This window comes from Alligator mississippiensis, chromosome 10 (genome assembly GCF_030867095.1).
Source record: "Alligator mississippiensis isolate rAllMis1 chromosome 10, rAllMis1, whole genome shotgun sequence".
NCBI lineage: Eukaryota > Metazoa > Chordata > Crocodylia > Alligatoridae > Alligator > Alligator mississippiensis.
Genome location: NC_081833.1, coordinates 34025775 through 34051913, shown reverse-complemented (window position 1 = coordinate 34051913; position 26139 = coordinate 34025775). Strand labels below are relative to the sequence as shown.

At 49.0% G+C, this 26139-nt stretch overlaps 1 protein-coding gene across 3 annotated transcripts in view; it reads left to right on the top strand.

Moving 5' to 3' along the window:
• Positions 1-25289, top strand: part of EDC4 (enhancer of mRNA decapping 4) — a 65062-nt gene extending 39773 nt beyond the window's left edge. Inside the window, exons 16-29 of one of the 3 annotated variants that reach the window (XM_014599273.3) lie at positions 21-109; positions 956-1115; positions 2880-3343; positions 6794-6895; positions 7933-8085; positions 10055-10091; positions 12369-12549; positions 13403-13558; positions 14072-14187; positions 17670-17835; positions 18985-19171; positions 20329-20548; positions 21413-21576; positions 24200-25289. In XM_014599273.3, coding sequence (XP_014454759.2) covers positions 21-109; positions 956-1115; positions 2880-3343; positions 6794-6895; positions 7933-8085; positions 10055-10091; positions 12369-12549; positions 13403-13558; positions 14072-14187; positions 17670-17835; positions 18985-19171; positions 20329-20548; positions 21413-21576; positions 24200-24392 — 2388 coding nt within the window. In that variant the 3' untranslated portion in view covers positions 24393-25289. Of the gene's footprint in view, positions 1-20; positions 110-955; positions 1116-2879; positions 3344-6793; positions 6896-7932; positions 8086-10054; positions 10092-12368; positions 12550-13402; positions 13559-14071; positions 14188-17669; positions 17836-18984; positions 19172-20310; positions 20549-21412; positions 21577-24199 lie in introns of all 3 variants that reach the window. The other 2 variants (XM_059713628.1, XM_059713629.1) reach the window with 2 other exon arrangements.
• Positions 25290-26139: the final 850 nt, after the last annotated feature.

Below are 26139 nucleotides of genomic sequence, written 5' to 3'. Positions count from 1 at the left end.
GCTTATGTGTTTTGCCCTAGATCACCGTGTCACCTGGTAGCAGTGTTAGTTCCCTGACTGCAGTCACAGCCATGAGCAGCACTTCTGTCAATGATGCTGCCATGTCCAGGTAAGCAGAGTGCAGAGTCGTATATCCTTCCCAGTAGAACTGGCCCCCACCTGCATGGAAGGAAAAGAAGGAAGGAGCCTGAAGCCAGAATTAGAAATAATTTGAATTCCCAGGTTGCCTGTAGTGGTCATCTGTTTGCATGCATCTCCGAGGCAGCTCTGAGTGAGCCTGCCTTTCTGCCAAGGGTCCCAGGAGACAGGGAGCGGTGCAGAGACATAGTGTTCTGCTTCCTGTCTCAGAGGAACTCTTCTGCTGCACCACAGCTCAGTTGCTTTCTGTGCTTCTCCCAAAGGGATGGCACTGTTTACAAGGAAAGGAAGGCTGGAGGTACCAAAGGACAGAGGAATTACTGGCAGATGGAGGGAAAGAAAATGACATGAATCAAGAGACACTTACTTGGCTTGAATGTTGGGCAAAAGCTTCCTAGTGGTGAGGTGTATCAGGCTCCTGAACTAGTTGGTGGAAACCTTATTGCTTAGGCCGGGAGAGAGGAGCACAGGGACTAGCTTGGCTGTTTTTGTTCTCCTCTTACCTCTGCACCCTGCAGAAGATGAACTAGAGAATTTGGAGGGTCTCTTCCAAATCTGACCATGAAGTTCTAGCATTATTTGTAGTGAAGCACAAGGCCTTCACAGTCCTCTTAATCTAGAAAGGTTGGCTGCTTGGTGAGGTCTTGGGAGGAACCCTAGAGCTGTGCTAGGATTTGAGGAACCTTAGGAGACCCTCTGACTAGGGTCCTGTATTGACCTCAGTGTAGAGGAGATACAAATTCCTTAGTTCAAGGGCTCTGCACAGTCTTGCCTTATGAAATAAGTTTGGTTCTTGACTCATTTCCACTTCTTCCAGCCATAGGCCATCTGAAGACCTGACCTTGAACCCAAAGATGCAGTTGGATACCAGCATCACACTGAGCAGCAGTGGTAGCAGTCTCCAGACCAGTCCCAGAAACCATTCTGTTCTTATCCCTGGACTCCCTGACAAACTGACTGCCAAGGCACCTGTCCCGGTAAGGCTCTGAGCTCTGTGTGCAACTTCCTCTTGGGCATATGGTAGCTCTTCCTCTTTTATTCCTCATTCCTCTGGCAGCTGGGATGCAGTTGATCTCCTCTATATCTGACCCTGGCTCTGTTGGGTGGAAAGCGGAATTGGATCATATCCTTGGCTGGAAGATGCTGTTGGTCACAGCATTACGAAGACAGCAAGGCAGCAAGAACTTTGAAAACCATCAAGCATAGCTGTGAAATGCTAGTGCAGCATTATTCCTGTCCTGTCATCACCAGAGAGAGCCAGGTTGCTGATTGGTAGGAAATGCTCTAGGTAGTGTACACTGTCACTGAGGCCCTTAGAAGAATCTGGCTCCTTTGGCATCTAGTTTATATCTAAAGCTGAGTGGAATAGTGTGAGGTCTGCTTCTGCCTGTCTTTGGGGGTCTGCTTACTCTAAAGCATTTATCTTCCTGCCTATATTTGAAAAATCCAGTAAAACGGGTTATAATTTGAAGCCCAAGGCTGGAGTAATCTTTTAGTTCTGGAGAACATCAATGTTGTAACAACAGTTGTTGTAAAATCTTGACTCAAATGAACTCAAGTTGAGTAGTCCTTTAATTTGTACATATTCCTTGTCTAGTGGGAGGCTTGAAGTCTTGGACCCAGTCCTGCATTTCTTTACATTTCACTCGCCTGAGCAACCTCCCAGTATCAGTTACATTGGTTATGTGAGTAGGGTCAGATGCAAACCCATTAGCCAGTAAATGTTCTTTCTGGCAGAGTTAAAATGACACAAAGGACAGACTCCTGCTTTACATCTACTCCTGTGATACTGGGCTGAAGCAGAATGGGAGCAAGATACAATCTTAGCTGTTACCAGAGCTGGCCTAAAGGGTAGGCGATGTGGATAACTGCCCAGGGTGCTGTGGTCAAGAGGCACCACACACTCCAGTGCCCAACAACACCCCCCCCCCCCCAAGTCAAAGGCACTGCTGCAGGCAGAGGCAGGTGGGGTAGGGGTGCAGAGCACAACCAGGAGGGATGCAGAGCTGCCCACACTAACCAGCCTGCGAGCCCAACACCCCCCCGCTGCTGCTTAGGGGGAGCCAGGCCATGTCAAGCAGTGCTGGTGGTTCTGCCTCCCCACTGGACTGCACTGTTCACCTCTGCCCCACCTGAGTGTTGCTAAGTGGGTGTGGGGGACAAAATATAAGTTCGCTCAGGGTGCCATTTTCCCTAGGGCTGGCTCTGGCAGTAGTGTCTAGAGACCCTCTTCCCCATCTGCCTGACTCCTGAACAGCTCTCTCCTAGAAAGCTACAGCAGTATTGTGAGTAGAGCCCCCTGCGTGGCTCTTACCTCCCATTCCAGAAGATGGGTTGATGTTGCTGTGGTACCAGTCCCAGTGGCTGTTGTGGAGCTTTGAGGGTTCCTGAAAAGGCTTGTTTGTCTTTGGCTAGGAACAGATGCTGCATTTGTCTCTGAAGAAGTTGTGCCTATGTTTGTCCCAGAACAAACATATTCCAGGATTGGTGTGTACACACATTGCCCTTGTAATCAGCATTTAGTGAGCAGCTGACTGCAATGCTGCTTTTCTGCCATTGATTCAGTGATGCAACCTTGGAATATCTGTACAGATGAAGTTTGCAATATCTCAAGATAAATTGTGAACTACCTCTCATCTAGGAAACTTTTTTTTAGGATTTACCCCAGGATAAGTGCAACATCTGTTTGAGTCTTTGGGTCTCTCTGTTATGAAGAAGATTGGCTTGTTTGTTTTGGTCAGGTTGCACCTGGAAATCCACCTCTCTCTCTAGAGCTGAAGGAAGTGGAGCCCCTTGTGGTACCCCAGGCTTCTCCCACCCGTGAGCGCTCCCCAGATGTAATTTCTTCAGCCTCCACTGCTATGTCTCAAGATATCCCAGAGATTGCCTCGGAGACCCTGCAACGCAGCTTTGCAGCAGCCCCAACTGGGCTCCCTGCAGAGGTACTGGAGCCCAACCACCATGCAGACAGCATGGCGTCAGCTGCTTCGGCCTTGCACTTGCTGTCTCCAAGAAACAGGCACAATTCCGAGCACAGCCACCACTCCCTGGACATGGCGCCTGTGGAGGTGGACAGACTGAACACTCCCTCATTGCTGGAGACTGCTTTAACTCAGGAAAATGCTTCTTCTGACAGTGTTGTGAGCCAGCCGTGGCCAGCAGCTCCTGACATCACCAGAGAAACCAGGAACAGCATGGCAGACAGGTAAGGAGCAAGATGTGTCTTGCTATCCTTTTACATGGTGGCATTTTCTTGACATTGCCCAGTGGGTGTTTTGGCAGTGACCCGGTGTTTCAGGGTCAGACAAGGAATGCTCTTTACCATCCCTCATTTGTTTTCAGAGCCCTGGTGATTCATTTCCCCTTCATGCATACTGAATTCATAGGCATTACTTTTTTTCCCCTGACACAGGCCAGCTTTAATGAACATCTCTGGTCTACAAGAAATTCCAAAATGGCAGCATGGACTCTACTTTTCTCTTCCACAGCAGCTCAAAGGGTCTCAGTTTGCCAGGCTGGCAGCAGTGCACACTCACCTTGAGAATCAAGCTGGTGTCTTTCCATGTTGTGTATCATCACTAGAAATAAAGGCTGTGTAGGGCAAGTTGTGTCTGTGGTGGCCTCTGTGCAGCCCCTATAGGGCAAACAGATTGTAACTTGGTAAATAATTCTGATAGTGCACCAGATAAGTCTCTGTCCTGTGAGCAAATCCACAGGATGAGGATGGGGTGTGTTTAATCATGTCCCAGAAAGGAATCCTTTAAGCTCAGGTAGCTGCTTGAGGTTCGCTGCAGGTCTGGGTCCTTCAACGTGGCTGGAGCAAAAGTTCTGACTTTTTCCCCCAGCCCTCTGCTTAACAGGGGGATCTCTTCTTCCCAAGGCTGGCCCTGTACACTTCATCTTTCTGAGAAAGTTCAGCAGGTTTAAGCCTGTAACTCCTTGCTGTGACCAACACTCCTGAGGCTCAGGGGAGGGGAGGTTGATTGGAGTGTGCCAGTGCTTCTGCTGGTACTTAGGCCCCTGGTAGATGTTACGCTTAAAATACAATTAGTCAGTTAATTGCATTTTAAATAGTGACCCAGCCATGTGTTCAGGAAATGAATGGCACAATAAAATAGGAAGCAAGCCACAAAATTATTCCACAAAATGTGTGTGATGATTGACCATCAAGCCTTAAATTGAACATGAGGGAGGGTACCCACCATGCTGCATGAGAGGTCTCTGGGACTAGCCCCAATGCGATCCCAAGGCTGGGACCCACAGTCAGCCGTCTGTCTGTCCCAGGAGCTGCTCTGGTTCACAGGACACCCAGCTTTCTATTTGACAGTGCAGAGGGAGCTCTTTGCACTGGCAAGTAGTAGTGGCATGATTGTGATCATGTCCTGCCATGCACATGGCATAACAGGAGCATGATTGTTGGATCAGGGAACAGATCCCATTGCACCATTAAGCGTGAACATCTTTCAGGGACTTTGAAAAACACAGGGGTTCCTACTTAAGGGTAGAGGGTCTTGCTTTTCTGATTGCCAGTTTTTAGGGTCAGGAAGGAATTTTTCCACTAGGTCAGAATGACCCAGACAGTATGCCTTCCTTCATAGTATAAGGCCTGGTCTTTTGTTCCAAGATCTTCTGAGCTTGTATTTAACCAGCTGCTTCCCTGTTGCTTCAGTGTGAGAGCAGTGGCAGCACTATGAAGCATTCTTCGTGTTTTGGATTTGGTTCTTTGTAGTTGTGCATGAGGGCTTGTGGTGATTTTGGGGAATTCTTTTGGTTAATGACTGCCTGAGGAAGAGATTGACTTGGTGACCCATGGGTGTTTCTCTTTCCCCTCCTTCCACTCACCATCTGAGTGTTGCCTTTGCAGTCTTTCCAATCCTGACTGCCATGGGAGTAAGAAATTGGAACCAGCCTTTGAATCTAGGCCTTTGCACTGCTTTTCTGTCTCATGTGTTTGCAATCATGTTCAGGAAGGGAGATTAGAATAGAAAAACCTTAGCCCAGGGGTCAGCAATGTTTTTGGCTGGAGTGCCAAAAACACCCCAATCCCGACCCATGCCTTGACTTGACATGTCCAGGGCAGGCTGCAGGGGATCCTCGTTCATGGCAGTGCCTGTGTGTGCCTCTGGGCAGATGGTGGGGAAGGGACCAGGGTGGCGCTATCCCAGCCCTATGTGGCATGGAGCCGGTATCTAGGCTCTAGAGCCTGCTGCAGCTGTGTTTGCAGCCTGTCCACCGCCTACTGTAGTTGCCCAGAGCCTGGGTCAGCTGTGGCAGGCAGCTGGGAAGCTGCAAACAGCTGCAAGGGGCTCCAGAGCTGGTGGTGGTAGCGGGTGCACATGTGCCTCCTGACACAGTGGGGGAGGGGCCTTGGACAGCCCAACCCTAGCTCCTCCCCCACTATCCAGTGGGGGAGGTGTGCAGCTGCCAATGCTGCCACAGAACCCAGCCAATGGCTCCAGAGCCCAGTACAGCTGTTTGCAGCTTCTTGGCTACCTGCCACAGCTGGCCTGGGCTCTGGGTAGTTGTAGCAGGCAGCTGGCAGGCTCTGGAGCACCGGCTCCACGGCAGTGACAGCTGCACACATGCCTCCAGGCAAAAAGCAGGATAGGGGCCAGGGTTGTACTGCCCCAGCCCCCTCCCCCGCTGTCTGCCTAGAAGTGTGCGTGCAGCCACTACCACCGTGGTGCTAGTGATCTGGAGCCCAGTGCAGCTATTTGCAGCCTCCTAGCTGCAGCCAACCCTGGCTCTGGGCAGCCTTTCAGCTGCCTACTGTATGCAGCCCAGGCTTCATGGCCAGCAGGAGCTGCCCAGAGCCCTGGTGTTTGTGGCATGCCAAGCAAAATGGCTTTGCATGCCATGCTCTGGCATGCATGTTGGGGGGGTTGCCAACCCCTGCCTTAGGCCATACCAGGGTAGCTGTTTCTACCAGCTCTTTGTTCAGGCCCCTCTGGCTCTCTGCACAGTGCAGGCCTGTGGGTGTGCAGGGTGACTGTTCCTTTCTGCTGTTGGCTAGGTCTGCTTCATTCTAGTTCAGCTGCAGGTCTTCACATAGAGAGCATGTAGTGGCACTAAGGAGCCTCATAAAGTGCTCCTGGCCATTGCCATGTATATAAATTGTGCTCCTCTTACAATCTAAGAGGATGTGCAGTCTCCATCAGAAACTGCTGCTAACCCGATGAAAAGGATAACATCTGCACTCCCACCCAGGAGAGCTGGTGACATATTCACCCCAGCCTAAACAGTCTCTCCTCTACCTACTCCTTTCTCTGAAGCCTGGAAAAGTAGGGAAGCCTTGCAATGTTGCGCTCAAGGCCAGAAGCTCTGGAAAGAGAAAGGTGCCAGCCAGTGGGGTTGTGATATCCTGCTACTTCCAGTGAAGCCCAAGGTGGTCTCCTGCAACAGCTGTATACTGGGAGCTTTCCCATTTGGTGGGGAGAGCCGCTGTGCTAGGGCTCCCTTCATGCCCCTCCTAAAGGACTAGGGTTTGGTTGCTCCTACATTTCTGATGCCTTCAGGGTCCCTACTGGCAGACTGGGACTGTTATATGACTATGCCGGCTCTGTGGGTTCAAACCAGGGGGCTACACTGTGGCAAGTTGAGGGAGCAGATAATTGGGCACAGATACTTTTGTAATGGCATTTCCCTCTTTCTCCAGCCCTAGGGACGAGGTTGAAGAGAAGCACAAGAGCTCTTCCTATCACAGACACAGCTACCACCTGCTACAGCATGACAGCCAGGATGCCAGTGCAGAGCAAAGGTACCAGAGCACTCCGCTTTCTTGCATGGACTTTGTTCATGTTGTGACTTTGTTCGTGCCTTCATCTGCAGTCAGCTTTCATCTGTGGTGTGAAATGCCTCTGCTTTGCCTCCTGCCATCTGATGATGGCTTAAGAGAGGTTGCATAAGCAATCCAGCCCTCCTCATGACCTGGTGACTAGTGAGAGTCCTCTGACAATGCTCAGGTTACAGTCCCTAGGGTAGACACTTGCCATGTTGCTCATAGAAACCTACTGAGCCCGGTGGATAAAGCTTGGTCCAGTTGTCAGTGAAAACTACTGACAGTTTGAAGCCCAGTCCTTGAATTTAAAGCAAGGTAGATGGCAAACTCTAGGGGTTGCTGGTGAGCTCTCCTTCCATCCTCTGCTCATGACCCACCTTCCACCACTACTTGGTCTTGCATGCCTGGTAGAGTCAATCTTCCTCAGTGGGTAGAGGGTTAGTTGTTCCCCACACTCAGTTAGGTGCTGAAGTTTGCAGCCTGTGCTAGACAGCTGGCTGCCAGCTAAAATGCACCTAAGGTACTAAGGTTTACAGTGTCGTTGGACTCTACCTTGGTTGCTCTCTCTGTCAGTTACCTTTTGTCTGTAACAATACAAGAGACACATGTTATGCAGGAATTCCCTGCAGGATCAGTAGTTGCATTCAAGAATTCCACACCAGCAGGGGTATGTATCAGGAACAGCCAAAGACCTCTGCAGAGCAGCATGGACTATACTGGTGCTTAGTGCAGAGGAGACGGTAGGTTTTGTTATGAAGCCATTGATATTGATCTGTGCAACCTGGTACCTTGGATCAAGGTGGAGTGTTCCATGCCAAGCCCTGGAGATTCCTTGGATTAAAGATCAGGTTGGAATACGTTTTTGCCTTTTGCCTGCAAAGCCCTTGGCTGCTCAGGATGGGGATGCCCCAGTCAGTGTGGATATAAAGCAGAGTTCTGCGTCTCCCACTAGAAGGCAAAAACTAATGCTCTTCAACATTGAAAGTGACGTCCTCTCCCCTGCTGTTCCTTCGTAGTGACCATGATGATGAAGTTGCAAGTTTGGCTTCTACATCAGGCGGATTTGGTGCCAAAGTATCTGCACAGAGGCTGCCTGTGAAGGACTGGAAAGCCAAGGCATCCCCTCGGGCTTCCCCAAAGCTAAAGCGGAAGGGCAAGAAAGAGGACGGGTATGCTCAGCTGCCAGGATGCAGACAGCTGCGAGGCTGGCAGCACAGGGCCACAGCCTGAGAAACCCAGTAGCAGCTAGGCTTTCTAAGCATGCCCTAGAACTAGTGCCTTCTCCTTGCAAGGAACTCAGGGTTTCCTTTTGTTGGTAGTGGGGGAGCAGTAACCCCCAGTGAAAATTCAGACAGTGCCCATTTCACAGGGGTGTAGAAACGGTTTCTCTCTTTCCCTCTCAGGTGAGACTGAAGGTCTAAGATGGAGCAGACTGCAAGCTTGGCTTCAGAAGAATTCATGGGAGGCCAATTCATTATTCTGGGGAGATGGGAATGCTAGAGCTGTGCTCCTACCCTTTGGCTCCAGACCAGTGCCATGTGCCCTATTTTAGTCAGGACTGTTTTACCTGTTTGCACAGCACAGCAGAGCCTTACTCTGGTTGGATTCTAGAGCAGGGGCAGGCAATTATTTTGGGCAGAGGGTTGCTTACTGAGTTTTGGCAAGCCATCGAGGGCCACATGACGGGCAGCCAAGGGCTGGTTAATATTCTAAATTTTTTAGGGGCCCCACAGGCTGGATCGAATGGCCTGGTGGGCCGCATCCTGCCCCTGGGCTGCATTTTGCCCATCCCTGTTCTAGAGGCTGCCCTAGCATACATGTTCAGCAATAATGTCTGGCCTTTGTCACCCACCTGTACGTATAAACTTAACCATGCAAAATGTCCTGTGCTTGAAGTGTTACAAACCAGAGACTTTTGGATCTAATCAAATCCAATAGGGCAACTGGTCAGGGGGCTTGGATTAATGTCTGGGGAAATGGTGCAACCCCTACAAGTAGCTCTCTGGTCCTCAGATGCTATATAGGTGAATTTGGACCTGTGGGTAGGTAGATTAGGCAGAACATGGACCCAAAGTTTTCAGTTGCTAGTTGTCATCTCTTCCTCCTATAACCAAGAGACTGTTTGAGAGAGACCATTCCCTTCCCATCGCCAGTCCTTTTTAGACAGCTTAATGGACACTGTTTAAAGTTATTGATCACCCAGTCTGTGAGCTACAAATACACATCTTCCTGTCAAGTTTTGGTTCAGAGGTGGGTTTGTGGTTTTGGGGGAGCCATACAGATTTTGTCATTTCTCTGGTTTGTTTCTTGAGGACATGCTGCCCTATGCTAATGGTGCCTTTACCCAAAGACTTGGAGGCATTCCAGGCAATCGTTACATACAGAATCAGGCATTTTCAAAACATGCATTGGATTTTTCTTATTAATAAATTGCAAAAAATGCAAGACTGGAAAATGCAAGCATGTGATCCTGCCTATAAATTTATTAGGGGAGGTCAGTGTGGAATAGGGGAAGCGCTGTTTACTAAGGCACCCCAGGGAGTGACTAGGAATAATGGGTGTAAACTAGTTGAGAGTGGATTTAGGTTAGATATTAGGAAGAAATTTTTCACAGTAAGGGTGACCAGGATGTGGAATGGGCTTCCAAGAGAGGTGGTGCTATCACCTAGCTTGGAGGTCTTCAAGAGGAGGCTAGATAGTCACCTGGCTATCTGACCTCAGTCCTCTTTCCTGCCAGGGGCAGGGGGTTGGACATGATGATCCATTGTGGTCCCTTCTGACTCTACAATCTATGAATCCTTTTTACACTAATAAAAAGTCCAGAGTGATATTTGGAGTAAAAGGTCAGCCCCAGTTAGGGCACGGTCTCAGACACTCATTGAGAGGAACATGATAACTAGAACCTCGGGTGTTAATCATTGGTAGAAGTAATAGTTGATATTACTTTGCTAGTGTCATGCAAACCTGGACTATGGTATCCCTCTAGTGCTCTAGTATTGGACACTGGTCAGGAAGGATGGGGTGGGATATAAGAGTGAAAGGGAGGAACCAAAAGGCAAGGTCAGTCTTAGCCATAGATCTGGATAATCCTAAATATGTAATTCACTTAGTTATATTAATTCTTTTTTTAAATTCCAGGGATGTGACTCAGTCCCCACGATCATCTGATCACCAGGTTAGTGACAGTGCAGCCATTGCTGCTTTCCCAGGGAATGGATTCTCCCTCTCCTATTTGCATGTTAGCTTGCTTGTTGATGACTAAAAGAAAATCCATTTCAGTTCCTTTTGCAATCTCTTCCTCTGCTGCAGAGCTTATGGTTTACACTGTGCATGAGCAGGCAGACATTGTGCACAATAGTGCTAGCCAAGACCCTGTCAGACTAGTTCAGCATTGCTTTGCATCTTTGTCTTGCAGATAGCAGAAAAAAGTTGGCTTGAGAGAGAGTGGCCTAGACTTTCCCAAACCATTGGCCTCCTTTTGCTACTTACTATGCCTGATTTAGATCTCAGTGTTCACCATATGACCAGCCCACAGCTGTGTCTGCTCCAACTGCTCTTCCTCACATCACTTTTGAGTGCACTAGCAGTGGGATAGTGAGGCATTCCCAGCACCATTGGGAAAGAGCTACATTTTAGGAATTGATGAGCTGTTCTTGAGATGCTTGGATCTCAACCAGCTGCTTGCACTCTTTAAAATATCAAATGCCTTCCCTCCTGGTTAAAGAGTTTGAGAGAGAGGGAGAAAACACATTTGGTATCATTCCCCTTCCCCCAGGAGCAGGGCTGGCCATAGCCTCCACTTCTTCTGAGTTAGAGGAAGTGGCTGGTGATTTGGTCCAAGTGGTAGTGCAGGGCAGAACGGCTTTCCCAACCTGCCAATGTAAGTGCATTAGATCAGCTGCCCAAGTCCTAGGGCAGGGGTGGACAAAATACGGCCTGTGGGCTGGATCCAGCCTGCCAGCTGGCTGGATCTGGCCTGCAGCTGCCCCTACAATGCTCCACATGGGGCTGAGCCTAACCTGGGCAGTCCACACCTGCACTCTCCCAGCCCTGGTCCCAGCCAGCATGCAGCTTCTGGGCTGTTCTCAGTGCAGCTGCAGCTGGCTGGATGTTCCTCTGCTCCCCTCACCTCCAGTGGGAGCAGCTGGGGGGGGGAAGTTTCCCCCCTGTCTCCCCCTGCCTGGAGCAGCACAGCAGGGGGGAAGGAGTTGGGAGGAGAAGGGGCTGCTAGAGGCAAAGGGAGCACAACAGCACCTGGCTGGCTGCAGCTGCACCAGGAACAGCCACACTGGAAGCTGCACATGCTGGTCGGGGCTGGTGGGCTGTTCTGCTCCCCTCGCCTTCTGCTGCAAGTCCTACTCCTGCTGTGCTATGCTGTACCACGCTGCATGTTCCAGGCAGGTAGGAAGCTTCAGCGGAAGGCTCCTGCCCAGCCCATGGAGATCCAGCTCTAGCTCCTGGCTGCCTTACACCCACTTTGCCTGCGCACAGGGGCTGCTCGTCAAGCTGGGCGGGCAGAGTGGATGGAAGGTGGCTGGGAGCTGGACCCAGAGCTCCATGCACAGGGCAGGAGCCTATCGCTGAAGCTTCCCACCTGCCCACCCAGAGCGGTGCAGCAGGGACAGAAGCAGCAGCCGCAGCTAGAGACAAGGGAAGCAGAACAGCCCCTCCAGCCCAGGCCAGCATGGAGCCTGGCCTGGCACAATGCAGTCTGTGCCATGCCATATGGGTCCCAGCCTTGCAGTGGGGAACTGCATGCTGCTGGGACAGACCAGGCTAGGCTGGCTCTGTGCTTCACTGCACGGTTCCCAGCTGCAAGGCCAGGACCTGCATGGTGCAGCACAGAGCCAGCCTGGCCCAGGGACAGCTGTCAGGGCTGGGGCTACCCATGTGGCCCTCGACAGCTCACCAAAACTCGTTAAGCAACCCTCCAGCTGAAATAATTGCCTGTCCTTGTGCTAGGGCTTTATTCTCCTCTCACAGCAAAGGCTTTTGAATCATGTAAGTGTTCCAGGTATCCAAGAAGAAGTGAACAGACTGGTTTTCCTATTTTGTTTTGGAAGCAAAAATCAATAAATAAAATAAGCGGGTCTTGGAATTAAATAAATAGCCTGGGGGAGGCTGGGAATGGTTTGCTACTGAGTAATTAACTTTTAGTTCAGCAAGGTGCATGGCAGGACCTTGGAAAAAAAACATAACCCAGCTCATCAGTCTGCTACTTAGGGCAAAATTTTGACCCTGTTGGAAGGTGGAATTTTCACTTTGCTTCATTGAGGCCTGGCTATAAATCTTGCTGGGGGGAGAGAGGTCAAGTTGGTACTTTAGCACTTGCTCATGGACTGTGAAGGTGAATTGCCCTTAAGTCTATGCATTTGCATTCCTCTAATTGTATTACAGGTGAGGTGGACAGTGGTGTCACCAGTGCCTGCCCTTTTGTCTCCTCTGCAAACAGGTGACTCCCGAGTATCAGGATGAGCTGATGTCTCTGCTGAGGAACCAACAGAGAGAGCTCACTGAGCTACGGCAGAACCAGATGGAGCTGATGCGGAGACTCACTGATCACCTGGACGCTGTGCAGAGCTCCCTCATGGGCCACGTGGAGAGAGTAGTTGGCTCTCAGCAAGAGCAAGAGCGTATCCTTCCATGGAAACCCCTCTGGAAGTGGACATAGCATAGGGCTAGGGCTGGGTGAGCATCTTTTCAGTAGAAGGAAATCCATCTAAGTCCTCAAGAGCCTTATGCCTGGCTGCAGACACTCCATGCTGATGGGCTTGCAAGCCATGTAAGCAGTTGGTCTTAACCAAAGAGCCACAACATACCGCTTGTTGGCAGTGGTTGCAAACATGCTCCAGTTTAGAAAGAAATACTGCATTGTGTAGTTGGTTTACTCACAATTTCAGGCAAGACACTGGCAAAGGGTGGAGTAAAAGAAAAGCCTTGGTTTACCTTTCCTGTGAAGAACTGCAGGTGATGTTGAAGAAACACATGAGGCTTTGGAACAGTGGTCTGAGTGTGTCTGGTCTGTGCCATAAAACCATGCTACAGTTTTTGCATGAGATATGGTCAGGGTTTTGAGAAGCAAGGGGCTTCAGGGCAAAATGGAGTGATATCAGAAAAGCTGGGTGCTAGAACATGAAGGTGACAAGGTGCAGCAAGGCCAGAATCAACAAGGGCCAGCTTGCCTCTGCACCTGATTCAAGCTGCTGTTTCTCAATGCCTTGTCAAGATGGGAAGTTCACAGAACATAAATGGGGGAAAACATTGCTACTTTCTTTGTGTCACTGATCCTTCCAGTGGCCTGTTGGGTAGCAGGTGTTCATCAAGTACAGATTTACCAGCTGAAGCAAGATGTGTCCTAGAATGCTGATACCAGAGAAGTAAATTAGGCTTTTTGAAGTCCACAGGAGTGCTGGAGATGTCTATTAGGTGAGTGTTGGGAGAAGAGGAGAAATCTCCTGGTGCTTGTGTTCCTTAATGTATGATCAGAGAGGAGGCTAGACCGAGCTCTGACTGAATGGCAGCAGCGGAACGAGCAGTTACAGGATCACCTGTCCCAACAGCTCTCTCAGTCCATGTCTACCGCTGTCTGTAATCGCCTGGAGAGGACCATTCGTGAAGAGATGAAGAAGACAGTGCCCCAGTGTAAGTGCTGATGCCCAGGGCTTTGGGGCAGGTTTGTACCATTCTTCCTGTATGGTTGGTTGGCTTAGCATGGAGTTGAAATACAAAAAGCTGCCCTAATGGGAGGATCAGCACTGCAAGAGGCAGGATTTTGGATGCGCTACATTTAGCCCTTACAGCTGCCTACTGTTGCTTATTTCTCCGGGTCTCTGCATAGGTATCTGAAGAAGTGTAAAGATGCAAAGACCCTGGAAAAATTAGTTGTGGGAAACTCTCTGTAGGGAACACAGACTGGCATTTACATGCTGTGTGCAGCCTTTCTCTGTGAGCAGTTAATGAGTGTGAACTTTCCTGATATTCAGCCAGTGCAGAATGGGTTGTAGACTTTGTTGAAATACATCTGAAAAGTATCATGACCATACCATTCCTGAGTGCCTTGGCATCCCACTGGTCTTCTGTTTCTTAGGGAAAGGGGAATGCTTTTCTGGCTCTTAAGCTACATCTGCATCACTTTCTCCTTCATGTTGTACTCAGGTATTTCCAAAAGCATGGACCCTGTCACTGGACAGCTGAGTAACACCATTGCAACCAAACTCACAGCTGTTGAGGGCACATTGAAGGAGAATGTCACTAAGCTGGTGAAATCAAAGGTAAGGACCAGAATGCAGCCATCTCCAAGCTGTCCAGCATTGACCTTTCAGAGTAATGATCCATTACTGATTGACTGGCAGCATCCTCACTCTTCAGTGGAGGCTGAAAATGGTTTAGCTGCTAGTGTAGACAGAGCCACTTTTTGGTACCATAGGAAATCTGGTTAGACCCCTGCTCTCTCTCTATTCCACCTTGCAACCTTTTCTTGTCTTCTGTTGCACCTCCTATGCTGGTGGAGAGCAAGAGCTTCTTTTATGGGAACACCTTTTCAGAGGGACTTTTTGACAAGCATTTTCCTCCAGTATGGGTATGCATATTTAAATGTACAAGACAGTCGTCATTCTATTTGGGGCACCACGCTTTAAAGGCATGGACAGGTTAGATCCCAGTGGAGAGCACTGAAAATTAGTAAAAGTTTTTAAGAAACGTGACTTAGGAGGAAAGATGGGAAAACCCAGGATTTAGTTTAGAGAAGAGAAATGAGGGGGGATTTAACAAGTCTCCAAACACCTTCAGAGTGATTATAAAGAGAATGATGACAGACTAGTCTCTGTAGCCATAGGGGACAGGACAAAGAGTAACTCTTAAATTGCAGCAAGGGGAATTTTAAGTTTACAAAGGACTTTAAAACTAGGGGAGTGATTTAAGCATTGCAACAGATGCTACAAAATATTTAGGTGATTTCCATCCTCAGAGTTTTTAGAGAGTCAGTTAGATGAGCACTTGTCTGGAATGGTTTGTACAGGGATGATTCTGCCTTGAGATTTCTCAAGGCAACTTTCTGAGGTCTCTTCCAGCCCTATTTTTCTATTATTCTGTTCTGAAAGTCCACTTAGTCTCCCCATGCTAAGTTTCAGGCCAGGTGTAGACATGGGCAGAGTCTGGCACTGCACATGAGCAGGGGTTAGGTAACGTCTTACTTGTTGGCATACTGGGAAGTTAAACCCCAGACTTTAGTTCACCAGAGGGGTACAAAGGAATGGATGAAGTTCTCTGGACTGTGTCCCAGGATCTGCACCTCCTTAGCAAACCCAGCACAAAGCAGTCTGCTCCTCCCTCGGCTCACTCCAAAGCCAACATTTCTGCAAGCTCCCCAAGAAGCACCCTAGCTGTTGCATGGTCAGTAGGTAGAAAGCCAGCTTACTGTCTGTTCCTGAGAGAGTGCTCTTTCTCAGTATTTAGCAGGGTAACAGTGTTGAGCTGGTTTTCTCCCAACACTTGCAGAAAAAGGCATGATTTGAAGCTTTAGCAATATCTCTGCTTGGGCTTTCCCCTCCTATTGCTCTGCCTTTTCCCTTCTGGTCTTTACTGGCCTGAACAGGCAGGTGATTATAGCTTTAAAGCTGGGGAGGTCTTACTGTCCTATGTAGAATATATGTGTGTATATGCATGTGGAGTACGCACTTTTCCAAAGATGGTTTAAATTCTTTTTTCCAAGTTTATCTTTACTTCCTATCTGCTTTTTTAATTCAGGTCCTTTTCATATAATCCCTCTTTCCTCACTGTTTTCAGCCTCTTCCACTGAGTCTCTACAAATGTAATGTTAATGGTCTACAGGGAAGTAGCCTGGTCCCCTGGAGCTCCCATTGGATTCAGCATAGTGCCATTTCCTTCCGATCCCCTGAGCTCCTGCAGAGCTGTGGCTAATGATTGCTCAGTCCTTTTTTTCATAGGTTCCAAGGAAAGTAGAGCTGGAAAGGGACCTCCATGAGGTCATCTAATCCAGCCCCCTGCTCAAGACAGAATCATTCCAGACATTACTGTTAAGCTTTAGTCTAGCTATAAGTGGTGGTCTTGGTGCTTGGAATCATGTTGTTGCTCTATAGTTGTATATCCATCAGACTTATAAAAATGGTTATGGAAATAATTTCATAGTTGGTAGGGTCGGAAGAGACCTGAGCAGATCATCAAGTCTGACCCCCTGCCATGGCAGGAAGGAGTACTGGGGTCAAATGACCCCGGCAAGGTGTTCATCCAGCCTCCTTTTATAACTCCCCAGGGTAGGAGCCAGCACCACTTCCCTTGGAAGTTGGTTCCAGATCCTAGCTGCCTTGACAGTGAAGCAGCGCCTCCTGATATCTAGCCTAAATCTACCCTCTGCCAGCTTGTGACCATCATTTCTTGTCACTCCTGGTAGTGCTTGGGGGAACAGGGACTCCCCCAATGCCTGCTTGTCCCCCCTGACTAGTTTGTAAACGGCCACTAGATCACCCCCTCGGCCTTCTCTTGTGGACGCTGAACAGGTTCAGGTCCCTTAGCCTCTCGTAGGGCCTGCCCTGCTGCCCCCTGATCATGCGAGTAGCCCTCCTCTGGACCCTCTCCATGTTGTCCACATCCCTCCTGAAGTGTGGTGCCCAGAACTGGACACAGTACTCCAGCTGCGGCCTGACCAGTGTCGCGTAGAGGGGGAGCATCACCTCCTTGGACCTGCTTGAGATGCACCTGTGGATGCATGACAAGGTACGGTTGGCCTTCCTGACCGCTTCCCCACACTGCCAGCCCATGTTCATTTTGGCATCAATAATGACTCCAAGATCCTTTTCTGCCTCTTCACTGACACAGACTGTATAGACTCATCTCAGCTAAGTGTCTCTAGCCTGCTCTTGAAAACTTCCAAAGATAGAGATTCCACAATTTTCCTAGGTAGTCTGTTCCTGTGCTTGACCATCCTTGTAGTCAGGAAGTTCCTCCTAATCTTCAACCTAAATTTCCCCTGCTGCAGCTTGAGGTCATTGCTCCAAGTCATATCCTCTGCAGCCACAGAGAGAAGCCCATCTCTACCCTCTCTGTAATTGTCCTTCAGGTATATGAAGACTTTTATCAAATCCCCCCACTCAGCCTTCTTTTCTCCAGACTAAATAACCCTAGTTCTTTCAGCCTTTCCTCATGACCAAGAGAATTCACACTGAGTGGATTCTGAAGGGTATTTCAGATTTTTTTTTTGCTTATTGCCTGTGCTCTCACTGTCCTCCAGATGCATTGAATTTCCCTTCTTTGGCTTTTCTTCTTTTACTGTGAATATATTTTTGTGGAATTGCAGCTTCCAGATCACTATGCCTTCTGCACTGATTTTCTGCACAGCACTTCCTCTTCCTTCCTTTTTCATTTCTTGTATTCAGCTCTTCTCCATTGTTTATAGTCTGGAGATGCCTTAATTACCTCTGCAGGATCTAATGGCTGAAGGGGTGAGGAATCTAGGTTTGGCATCTCCTTTTTTGCATTTGAATTAAAACACTGGGAAATCTTTGTTTTCTAGGATGTACTAATTGGGGTTCCCTCAGCCACCAAAGTGTAGTGTTAACTGCACATCAACTGGAAAAGGGTGTTAACTGTTTGGAAGAAAAATACTTCTGATTGGTGCTGGGCAGTCCTTGTCTGTGCTGTTTTTGGGTTGCAGGGCAGGTAAAATGCCTCCCCCCATCTTTTCTTAGATAGTAGAAAAATGCTAAACTCTGGGGCCTCTTGCATGTGTGTTTTCAAGAACCTTACAGATACCATTGCGAGGGCAGCTGCGGATGCCCTGCAGGGACCCATCCAGTCAGCCTACAGGGAGGCGTTCCAGAGCATCGTGCTGCCTGCATTTGAGAAGAGCTGCCAGTCCATGTTCCAGCAGATCAATGACACGTTCAAGCAGGGCACACAGGAATGTGAGTCATTTCTTAACCTTCCCTCCCTAGCCTGGCTGTCTGTCATCGTTAACAACAAACCCACAGTCCCAGTACAGAGCACCACAATGGCAGCCATCTGCAAGGGAGGGGAGGTTTAATCCTCATTTCTCACTTTGGTCATGCAAAGCAGTTTGTATGACCAAATTCAGGCTGGTGCAAGAGCTGAGATGAGTCTGTGGTGCTCCTGGCTCCCAGTCTGACCTATAGGCATGGCTCTAGTTCCTCAGCTGTAGTCTCCCAGTTGATAACAGCCCTGCTGTATCATCACGCTTCCCTAGTGTGGCAGTAGGGCTGTCACTGTCCTGAAGCATCATATATTTGCCCTGATATAGGCAGGGGACAGAAGGCAAACTTCTTCCCTCTCCTGTCCCATACTGGCTGGGAGGCACAGCACTTGGAAGGAGCTCCTTTCACTTCTGCATCCCTCTGGTGAGCTAAAGCCTGGGGTTTAATTCCTGGATATGCTAACAAGCAAGATGTTACCCAGTCCTGGCTCATGTGCAGTGCTGGACTCTGCCTGAGTCTGCACCAGCCATTATTACAGCACCTCCCTATTTCTGTCTTGTGCGGCAATGTGTAAAGGAACTGGTGCTCGTGTTCACCTTGTCTTACCCAGGCTGGTGGTGCCCCCCTCCCTTCCTTTTATGGGGTCTTCAGGGTTGATCATCCTACACACAGCCTGCTTTCTCCTTGCCTTTGTTAAAGTTTCCCCTTTGAATTCTGCAGCTTTTTCCTCTCTTGGCTTTTTCAGATATACCCGCTCCTGGCCCTGTTGCCAATGAAGTACTGTAGCTCACACTAGTGTACCACAAAGACATGTGTGCTCCCCTTGCCCTGTGTCTTTGGCCCCAGCTGAGCAGCCCATGCAAAGACTTGTTGCTACAGAACATTTTGGGTTGGCTGCTCAGTCACTGTGTTCTATACCACTGATGGGGGCCTGGGGGAGTGCATGGAAGTGTTCACAGATTGGTCTGCTGTGTGGCCCAAAGGCTGGGCTTTGGGACACCCCCATAACCCCTACTAGAGCATGCTGTGTGGTTAGGCAGCAGAGCTGCCAACGGCTCTGCTTCCCCAAGAGCACCTAAGCTAGCACGTGTCCCCAAGCACCTGTCTGTCTGATGGTTGCAGATATCCAACAGCTGGAGACCCACATGAAGAACAAAAAGGTGCGAGAACAGGAGGCACGGGACCCCCTGCTGAGCCAGCTCCGACAGCTGATCACCACCTTCCAGAGCACCACAGAGCAGCTGGCTTCCACCATCACGGCCAGTGTCCATGCTGAAGTGCAGCATCAGCTGCATATCATCGTGGGCAAGTAAGTTGGCATCTGGGTGTAACGTTGGGCACCTGCTGAAATGGGCATCACTGAGGAGTGCAGGTGCTGGTGAGGCCAGGCAAGGTGTGCAACAGAGACCTTTGTTAGCTCTCCTGTAGAAACAGGCCTACCCCAGGGGGTAGCTCTTGAACCTTTCATTTGCAGTATGCAGAACCAGTCAACAAGAGCTTCATGCAGGCATGTGTAGCTGCGCATAGAGGACTGCTTATCAGCATAACTTGCAGCTGAGCCTTCATTCAAACTAGAGTCTTGGGCCCTAGAGTGTAAGCTCTGTGTACTCTGTGAAGCAAAGCTCAACCAGGCTTGAGTTGGGGAGAGACCCCGGAGCCTGGATTGCCTATCTCTGTTTTGGCAAAAGGATTCTGAGGCACTGCTAGGAGCCTCCACCTGACTTATGTCTTCAGACACACTGTGAGAAGGGTTTGGATTCTTAGGTCTGCAGCAACTCATGCCTTGAATCCCAGCTACAGGATGCAGCTGCACATGTTACAGACATGCCTGAGCTGCTGGCAAATAGACTGAATCCACTGTCTTACTGTCTGTAGCACAGTGTGGCCCCTTGTGTTTCCAGGCAATAAGAGTATAGATTTGCATCTACAGGGGACCCTGACCGCTTCAACAAAGAGGCCAACCAGTGGAATGCAAATGCAGCTCCCCTCTCGTCTTCCAGGTGGCACCCGGGAGTGGGAGCTGACACTTGTGGAAAGCTGCTGCTGCTGCTGTGGGATTAGCAGAGATCCCTGCAGCTTTGCGCTGGCACCAGAGACTCTAGAGACTTAACATAGCTGAGAGCTATGAGGAAGAACAGGGTCCTGGAAAGGTTGCCCATCCTATTACTCGGTCCTCTCCCCCACTCATCTCTCTCCCAGGAATCTGAGCGACTTTAGCATGTGCAGTGGAGCAAGTATTTTAAGGACTGCACACCACAAGGGCTCTACAGAGCCCCAGGGGGCTGTGTGCACCCTTCCCTGGTACTCTTTATTTGTACTTGGGCCTCCAAGCAGTTTGTATGAGCCCTCTGGTGCTTGTGCTGAAGTACAAAGCATCCCTCTTAAGATCTGAATCCCAGGTTTGTCAGGTGTAAGCATAAGCAGTGAAATCTCTAATGCTGTTCTCAGGGCTCACTCTCTTTCTAGCATGCAGGAGTCCATTCTGACTCAGGTGCAGCGGGTCATCAAGGGGGAGGTGAGCCTGGCCATGAAGGAGCAGCAAGCAGCTGTCACCTCAAGCATCATGCAGGCAATGCGCTCAGCAGCGGGCACGCCCATCCCCTCTGCTCACCTGGACTTCCAGTCTCAGCAGGCTCACATCCTGCAGCTGCTGCAACAGGGCCACCTCAACCAAGCTTTCCAGCAGGTACATGGGCTGCCTTATGGGGCTGATCCTTCTGAAAGAGCCAAGGGATCCCCTCTTATTCTGCCTGAGGGATGAAATGGGGAAAGACTCCCTTCCCCTCCTTCCCCCTTCCTCTGCCACTTGGAATGACTCGGAGACAGAGTCATTCCAAAGTGATCCTTGTGCTCCAGCCACGGCAGTGCAATGGGGCAGGCACCTGCTGCTGTGCACCACTTGACACCAAGGGCAGCAAACTGCTAGTGGCAAAACGCTTTGACAAGGCTGGTGCCCTTAGTACCAAGTATTCTGTCCTTACCACTGCTGACAGATTTTGCTGAGGGCTGTGGCAAACTGTCATTGGCAGGGGGTGAAGATGGGGGGTGCTAAAGACTCATGCATTCAACCCTACTATGTGTGGAATGCATTATCTTTTGACCACTGGTGGGATCTTGGCTCCATCCTGTTTCCTACCCTGCATCTGGCCAGCACCAAGCCCTGGTTTGTTCAATCTCATAGATGTCTTTGAACAAATGTAACCCATATGTGTTGTGTGCCTGAGTGCAGGGCTGGCTGCCATGGCATAGCAGTTACTCTACACCATTACCTCATGCAGTATGGTCCATGGTCCCAACCAGCTGTTTTAGAGCTGGATCTCCTAAGCAGATGCAGCTAAGTTGGCTGTGTTGGGTTTTCTGATGAGAAAGTGTGCTCTCCTGGAACTAAATATGTGCCTTGAGGTCTGAATGAGCAGGGGGTCTCCAGACAGGAGAGGGTGGGAACACCATTCAGTTCTACCTAGGCATACAGGGCTTTGTCATTGCCATTATAGGGTTCCTCATACCCCTCTCCATCCCACTCATCTCTGACTCATATTTTTCTTGTTAGGCTCTCACTGCTGCTGATCTGAATCTGGTCCTGTATGTTTGTGAGACTGTAGATCCACAGCAAGTTTTCGGGCAGCATCCATGTCCACTGTCCCAACCTGTCCTCCTCTCTCTCATTCAGCAGCTCTCCTCAGATTTGGGTACCCGGACTGAACTGAAACTGAGGTGGGTGTGATCCTAGATCTCCTTTCCAGGTCTCTGTATATTGAGCATGTTCTCTAAAAACATCAGCTCAATATGTAGTGGCAACTACAAAGCTAGTAAAATGCTGAGCATCATTAAGAAGAGAATTGAAAACAAAATGGGGAATATCATGCCATTATATAAATCCATGGTGCAGCCACATTGTGAATGTATGTGCAGTTCTGGTCTCTGCATCTCAAAAAGGATGTAGTAGAACTAGAAAAGATGCAGAAAGGCAACTAAAATGATCAGTAATATGAAGCAGTAGCTGTACTAGGAGAGACTAAAAAAGGCTAGGACTCTTCAGCTTAGAAAGAAGGCTGAGGGAGTGGTATGATTAGAAGTCTAGAAAATCATGAAGGGTGTGGACCAAGTGAACAGGGAACTGTTGTTCACCAAATCCCAGAATACTAGAACTAAGGGGCACCCACTGAAATTAGTAGGAGACGGATTTAAAACTAACAAGAGAGAATACTTCTTTTTTATGCAACGCATAGTTAACTTGTGGAATTCATTGCCACAGGAGATGGTGGAGGCAGATAGCATAGCCAGGTTCAAAAACATACAGACAGTCATGGATGATAGTTCTATTAATAGCGGTTGAACAGAACACTTGGAGATGTTTCCTCTGGCATCTCTAAACCAATAATGGTGGATGTCAGGAAAGGTAGGGATAGATCACGCTAAATCTATTTAGTTTGACTCTTCCTCTAGCATCCATGTTGGCCACTGTTGGAGATGGGATACTGAACTAGATGGGCGATCGATCTGACCCAGCAGGGCACTTCTTGTGTTCTTATGACTTCAGGCATGTTCCTAGATGCTAAACACATTGACCTCAGGGAATGTCCTAAGTAGTGTTGAGCTGAAGCTTTCACTGAGCTGTCCAGTGCGACCATTAACTGTAGGATTTGTGTTAGCTACCATCACCATTGGGGCAAGATGCCGAGTTGGTTGCTTATGTGGCATATACCGTATACAAAGAGGAGATATTCTGAGCACCAGTGGTGCAAGTTCTGATCACCCATGTTCAGGTGGACTTAGCCTGGGGGCTGCAATTTCTGTGACAAGGCATCTGGTTTCTGTGGTAATTCAGAGAGGTTTAAAATGTGAAGTCTGATTCTAGCTTCATCCAGGTAGTGTAATGCTACTTGGTGCGACACTGAATGCAACTTAATTCCATCCCAAAATTCTGCAGCACACTGCCAGCACAGTATTCAGCAACAAAGGGAAATGAAGTTGGGCAAGCAGGAGTGCTGGTAGGTGATGGTTGAAATTGTGGAATAAGCACAGTAGCTGGTGACTTTCTATTAAATCAGTAGGCAGTGACATACGTATCACTACTGACACTTAAAGTTGACGTATTTCAGTTTCAGAGTCTATACCCCACTTGGCTGAAATGGTTGGTCTGAAATGTGATCTGCTGCATTAATCTACTTGCAGGCTGTCAGGGCATTGCAAGTGCACAAAGTGTGAGCTCAGGTTGCCTAACACAAGTTATAATGGCAGAAATGAAAAGGCAGCTTGAGTCCAAGCCCATAGAAGAGTTTGGAGATGCACTTTGGCTGCTAATCTGTTGAAACCCAAGTTTTTTGATGAGTTAGCCAACCCAAGAACACACTTCTGCGTGAAGTGAAGATACAACATTCCTATTACAGAGTGAGTGTAAGGCCATAGTTGGAGACTTGGGTCTTGTTTGGATATTAAAGGGGTTGCTGAAAGAACTAGGCCAGGAGACCTCTTCATGTGGATGCTGTTACACTAGCAAGTCCTTCTGTCAGTATAGCTAAAACCAGTTACCCCAGCAGAATGAGCTGTATTGGCCATAGGAGTTTTCCCCTCAGCTTATCTGGATTTAGGTTAGGGTTCTGCTTACAACCTGTGTACTTCAGTGGTGCGATTCCTTTTGCCCCATCCCCAGTGCTCCTAAACCAACAGTAGAACTGTCATGTCAGCCAAGCCATAGCTTTTAAAAATGAAAGCAGAGAGAGATTCAGGAGCAGAAAAGGGCTGACTGCATGATTGTAGAATGTCAAAGCACACCACGGCCTGAAGTGGAGAGATTTGAGGTTAGCCTGGAGAGGGCTATCTCCTGATTCCTTCTGTAGCCACATGCTGGCTCTGAGAGCTCATTTTCAGCTGCTCTCCAATTCCTTACCATGTTTGGTCACACACTTGAAATGGGTCATTTCAGCCTATTTCTTGTTCAGTATTTGCTTTCACCCTGCTTTCCCTACTGCAGCTTGTATTTGGTAGGTGACATTGTGCCCTGGCCCTAGCACCCAATAAATCCACACTTCTGATATGAATCTCATAGGACCCCTCATTATACCACTTGTAGATGAGGAATGTGAAAGTGCAACCCTCACACAACCCTAGGGAGTTGTTGCATGTGACTTCTCTAGCTTGGTCTGAGCAGCCAGGTTCCCAAGCAATGGGCTTGGGGCTGCAGTTCTGCACTATACAGGGAGCATTTTCCAAAGTCTGAACTAGCTGAGCTGGGAAAAGCTAAATGGAGGGAAGTGTCTGCACATGCCCCAGGCTGGAGCTGGGACTGGCTGGTGAACCCATTTATAACCCTGAGCTTTCTCTTCTTTCCATTCAGTTACCTGGAGGAGGCAGTGATGCACCTGGATCACAGTGACCCCATCACTCGAGACCACATGGGCTCTGTCATGAGCCAGGTGCGGCAGAAGCTCTTCCAGTTCCTACAGGCAGAGCCCCACAACAGCTTGGGCAAGGCTGCCCGCCGCCTCATGATAATGCTTCAGGGCTTGGTCACACCCAGCATGACCTAAAGGCATCTGGTTCCCTAATGGGCTGCTCCATGGGAGCCCACTTAGCAGATCCACTAGTTACTAACCACGTGTGGCTTGTGTTAAGAGCTCTTGCCGGGAAATCTATTAAGCAAGTGTGTGATGTCTCAAAGGCAAACCTGCCCATTGCTAAGGCAAATGCCATCTGTGTATAGTCCCCAATAATCACTGAATGCTCACTTGGCTTATTTTCTTCAACAGCCTCTTCCAGGAGAGCTAAGGCTTCTCTGACCCACCCATCCGTCCCCAAGGCCTGGCTGGCAACCCAATGTGCTATGTCGTGGTCACATTCAGTTAAAGCCATTGGATTTCTTTCCCCCTTTAAGTTGGTATTTGTTGCTGAGTGGAGGAGAGGAGAGCTGTGATGAGCCCCAGTGGAGTGAAGTGGGTGGATGCCTCAAGTTATGCATGCGCTCCTCACTGAAGGAAAAGAAATCTTTTTGTGCCTAAATCTATGAGCCCAGAAATCCTTTCCAGCTGTGTAGGCTGCTAACTCCCTGGTGGTATTGGAGCAAATGGAAAGATACCTGCTGGAGGGCAGGGGGAAGAGTTCTTTCTGCCCCCTGGGCTCCTGCAGCTGTAGTGCCATGGTAGTAAGGAGCCCACTGAGCGGGTCAGGCACCAGCAGGGGGTTGTGTATGCATATCTTCCCTGTGTTGGTTCTGGAGTGGAGGGAGGTGCCCTGGTTCAGGTTGGCCAGGGAGCATCATGCTGCAAGAGCCCAGTGGAGCCCTTCATCTTGCGTGTACTGGAGCATGTCCATGGATCAGATGTTTAGTTTGGATTTTACACCAGGGTTTTTCTTTTTATCTAAAATTTGAATCTTTTTTTGAATAACATTAAGAAAAGTTCAATAAACAACTTTTGGAGAAAAACAAACCTGTGGGTGCTGCCTCTGTTCTCCTCAGGGCTGTGAGGTCACCTAGAACAGGCCCGCTCCCTCTAGTGGGATGGAAGAGCCAAGGAGAAACCACATTGAGATCTCTGGGCGGGTGTGTAGTGGAGGTCTGAACATCTGGGTTCTCTTCTCTTCCTCATCTCTCTGCCTCTGAGTTACCCTTGATTAGCTCTGACCTGCCTGATTTATATCTGTTCCTGGCAAGTGGATAATACCATTCCTCTCAAGGGAGCTGAGAAGCTTGTTCCTGTTTCAGAGTTCACCATCAGCAGAAAGGGGCAGCTACTCCACACTTATCTTCATTAGAAGAGGCTCTTGCTGTAGAACGAGTCTTGCTGTTCTTTGGTGCTGACCTGTCTTTAGCCCCTGAACGCTGAGTTGAGACAGGGGTGGGAGGTCAGCATCTCCTCCAGGTGCAAAGAGCCTAGAGCCCATTAGGCTTAGCAATAGGATTTGAAAAATGGATTCTAGTAAATCACAAACAAAAAGGGATGTGTTGTCCTGTATTGTGCAAACTCCCTTTGGCAGAGGACAGTTGTCTGTAGTTGACCACACCCCTCAACTGTCAATTGTCCCAATGTGAGTAGACTGACATCTCCTAACTTAATTTAGCTGGCTGGTTGGAACACATTGCTCTGTTACTCTGTGTCTGCCTGAGGAAAAAGTCAAACTGAGGCCAGACTTGCTACCATGTGAAGGATGAGTTGAAATTGGGTTTAGGTGCTACTTCCTCATTGAGACTAAGCTATGAAGAGCTGTGCTGTATTGCAGGAATGGACTGGAGTTTGCAGGAACTCCATGCAAGAACTCTCCTTGCTTCGTGTGAATCCT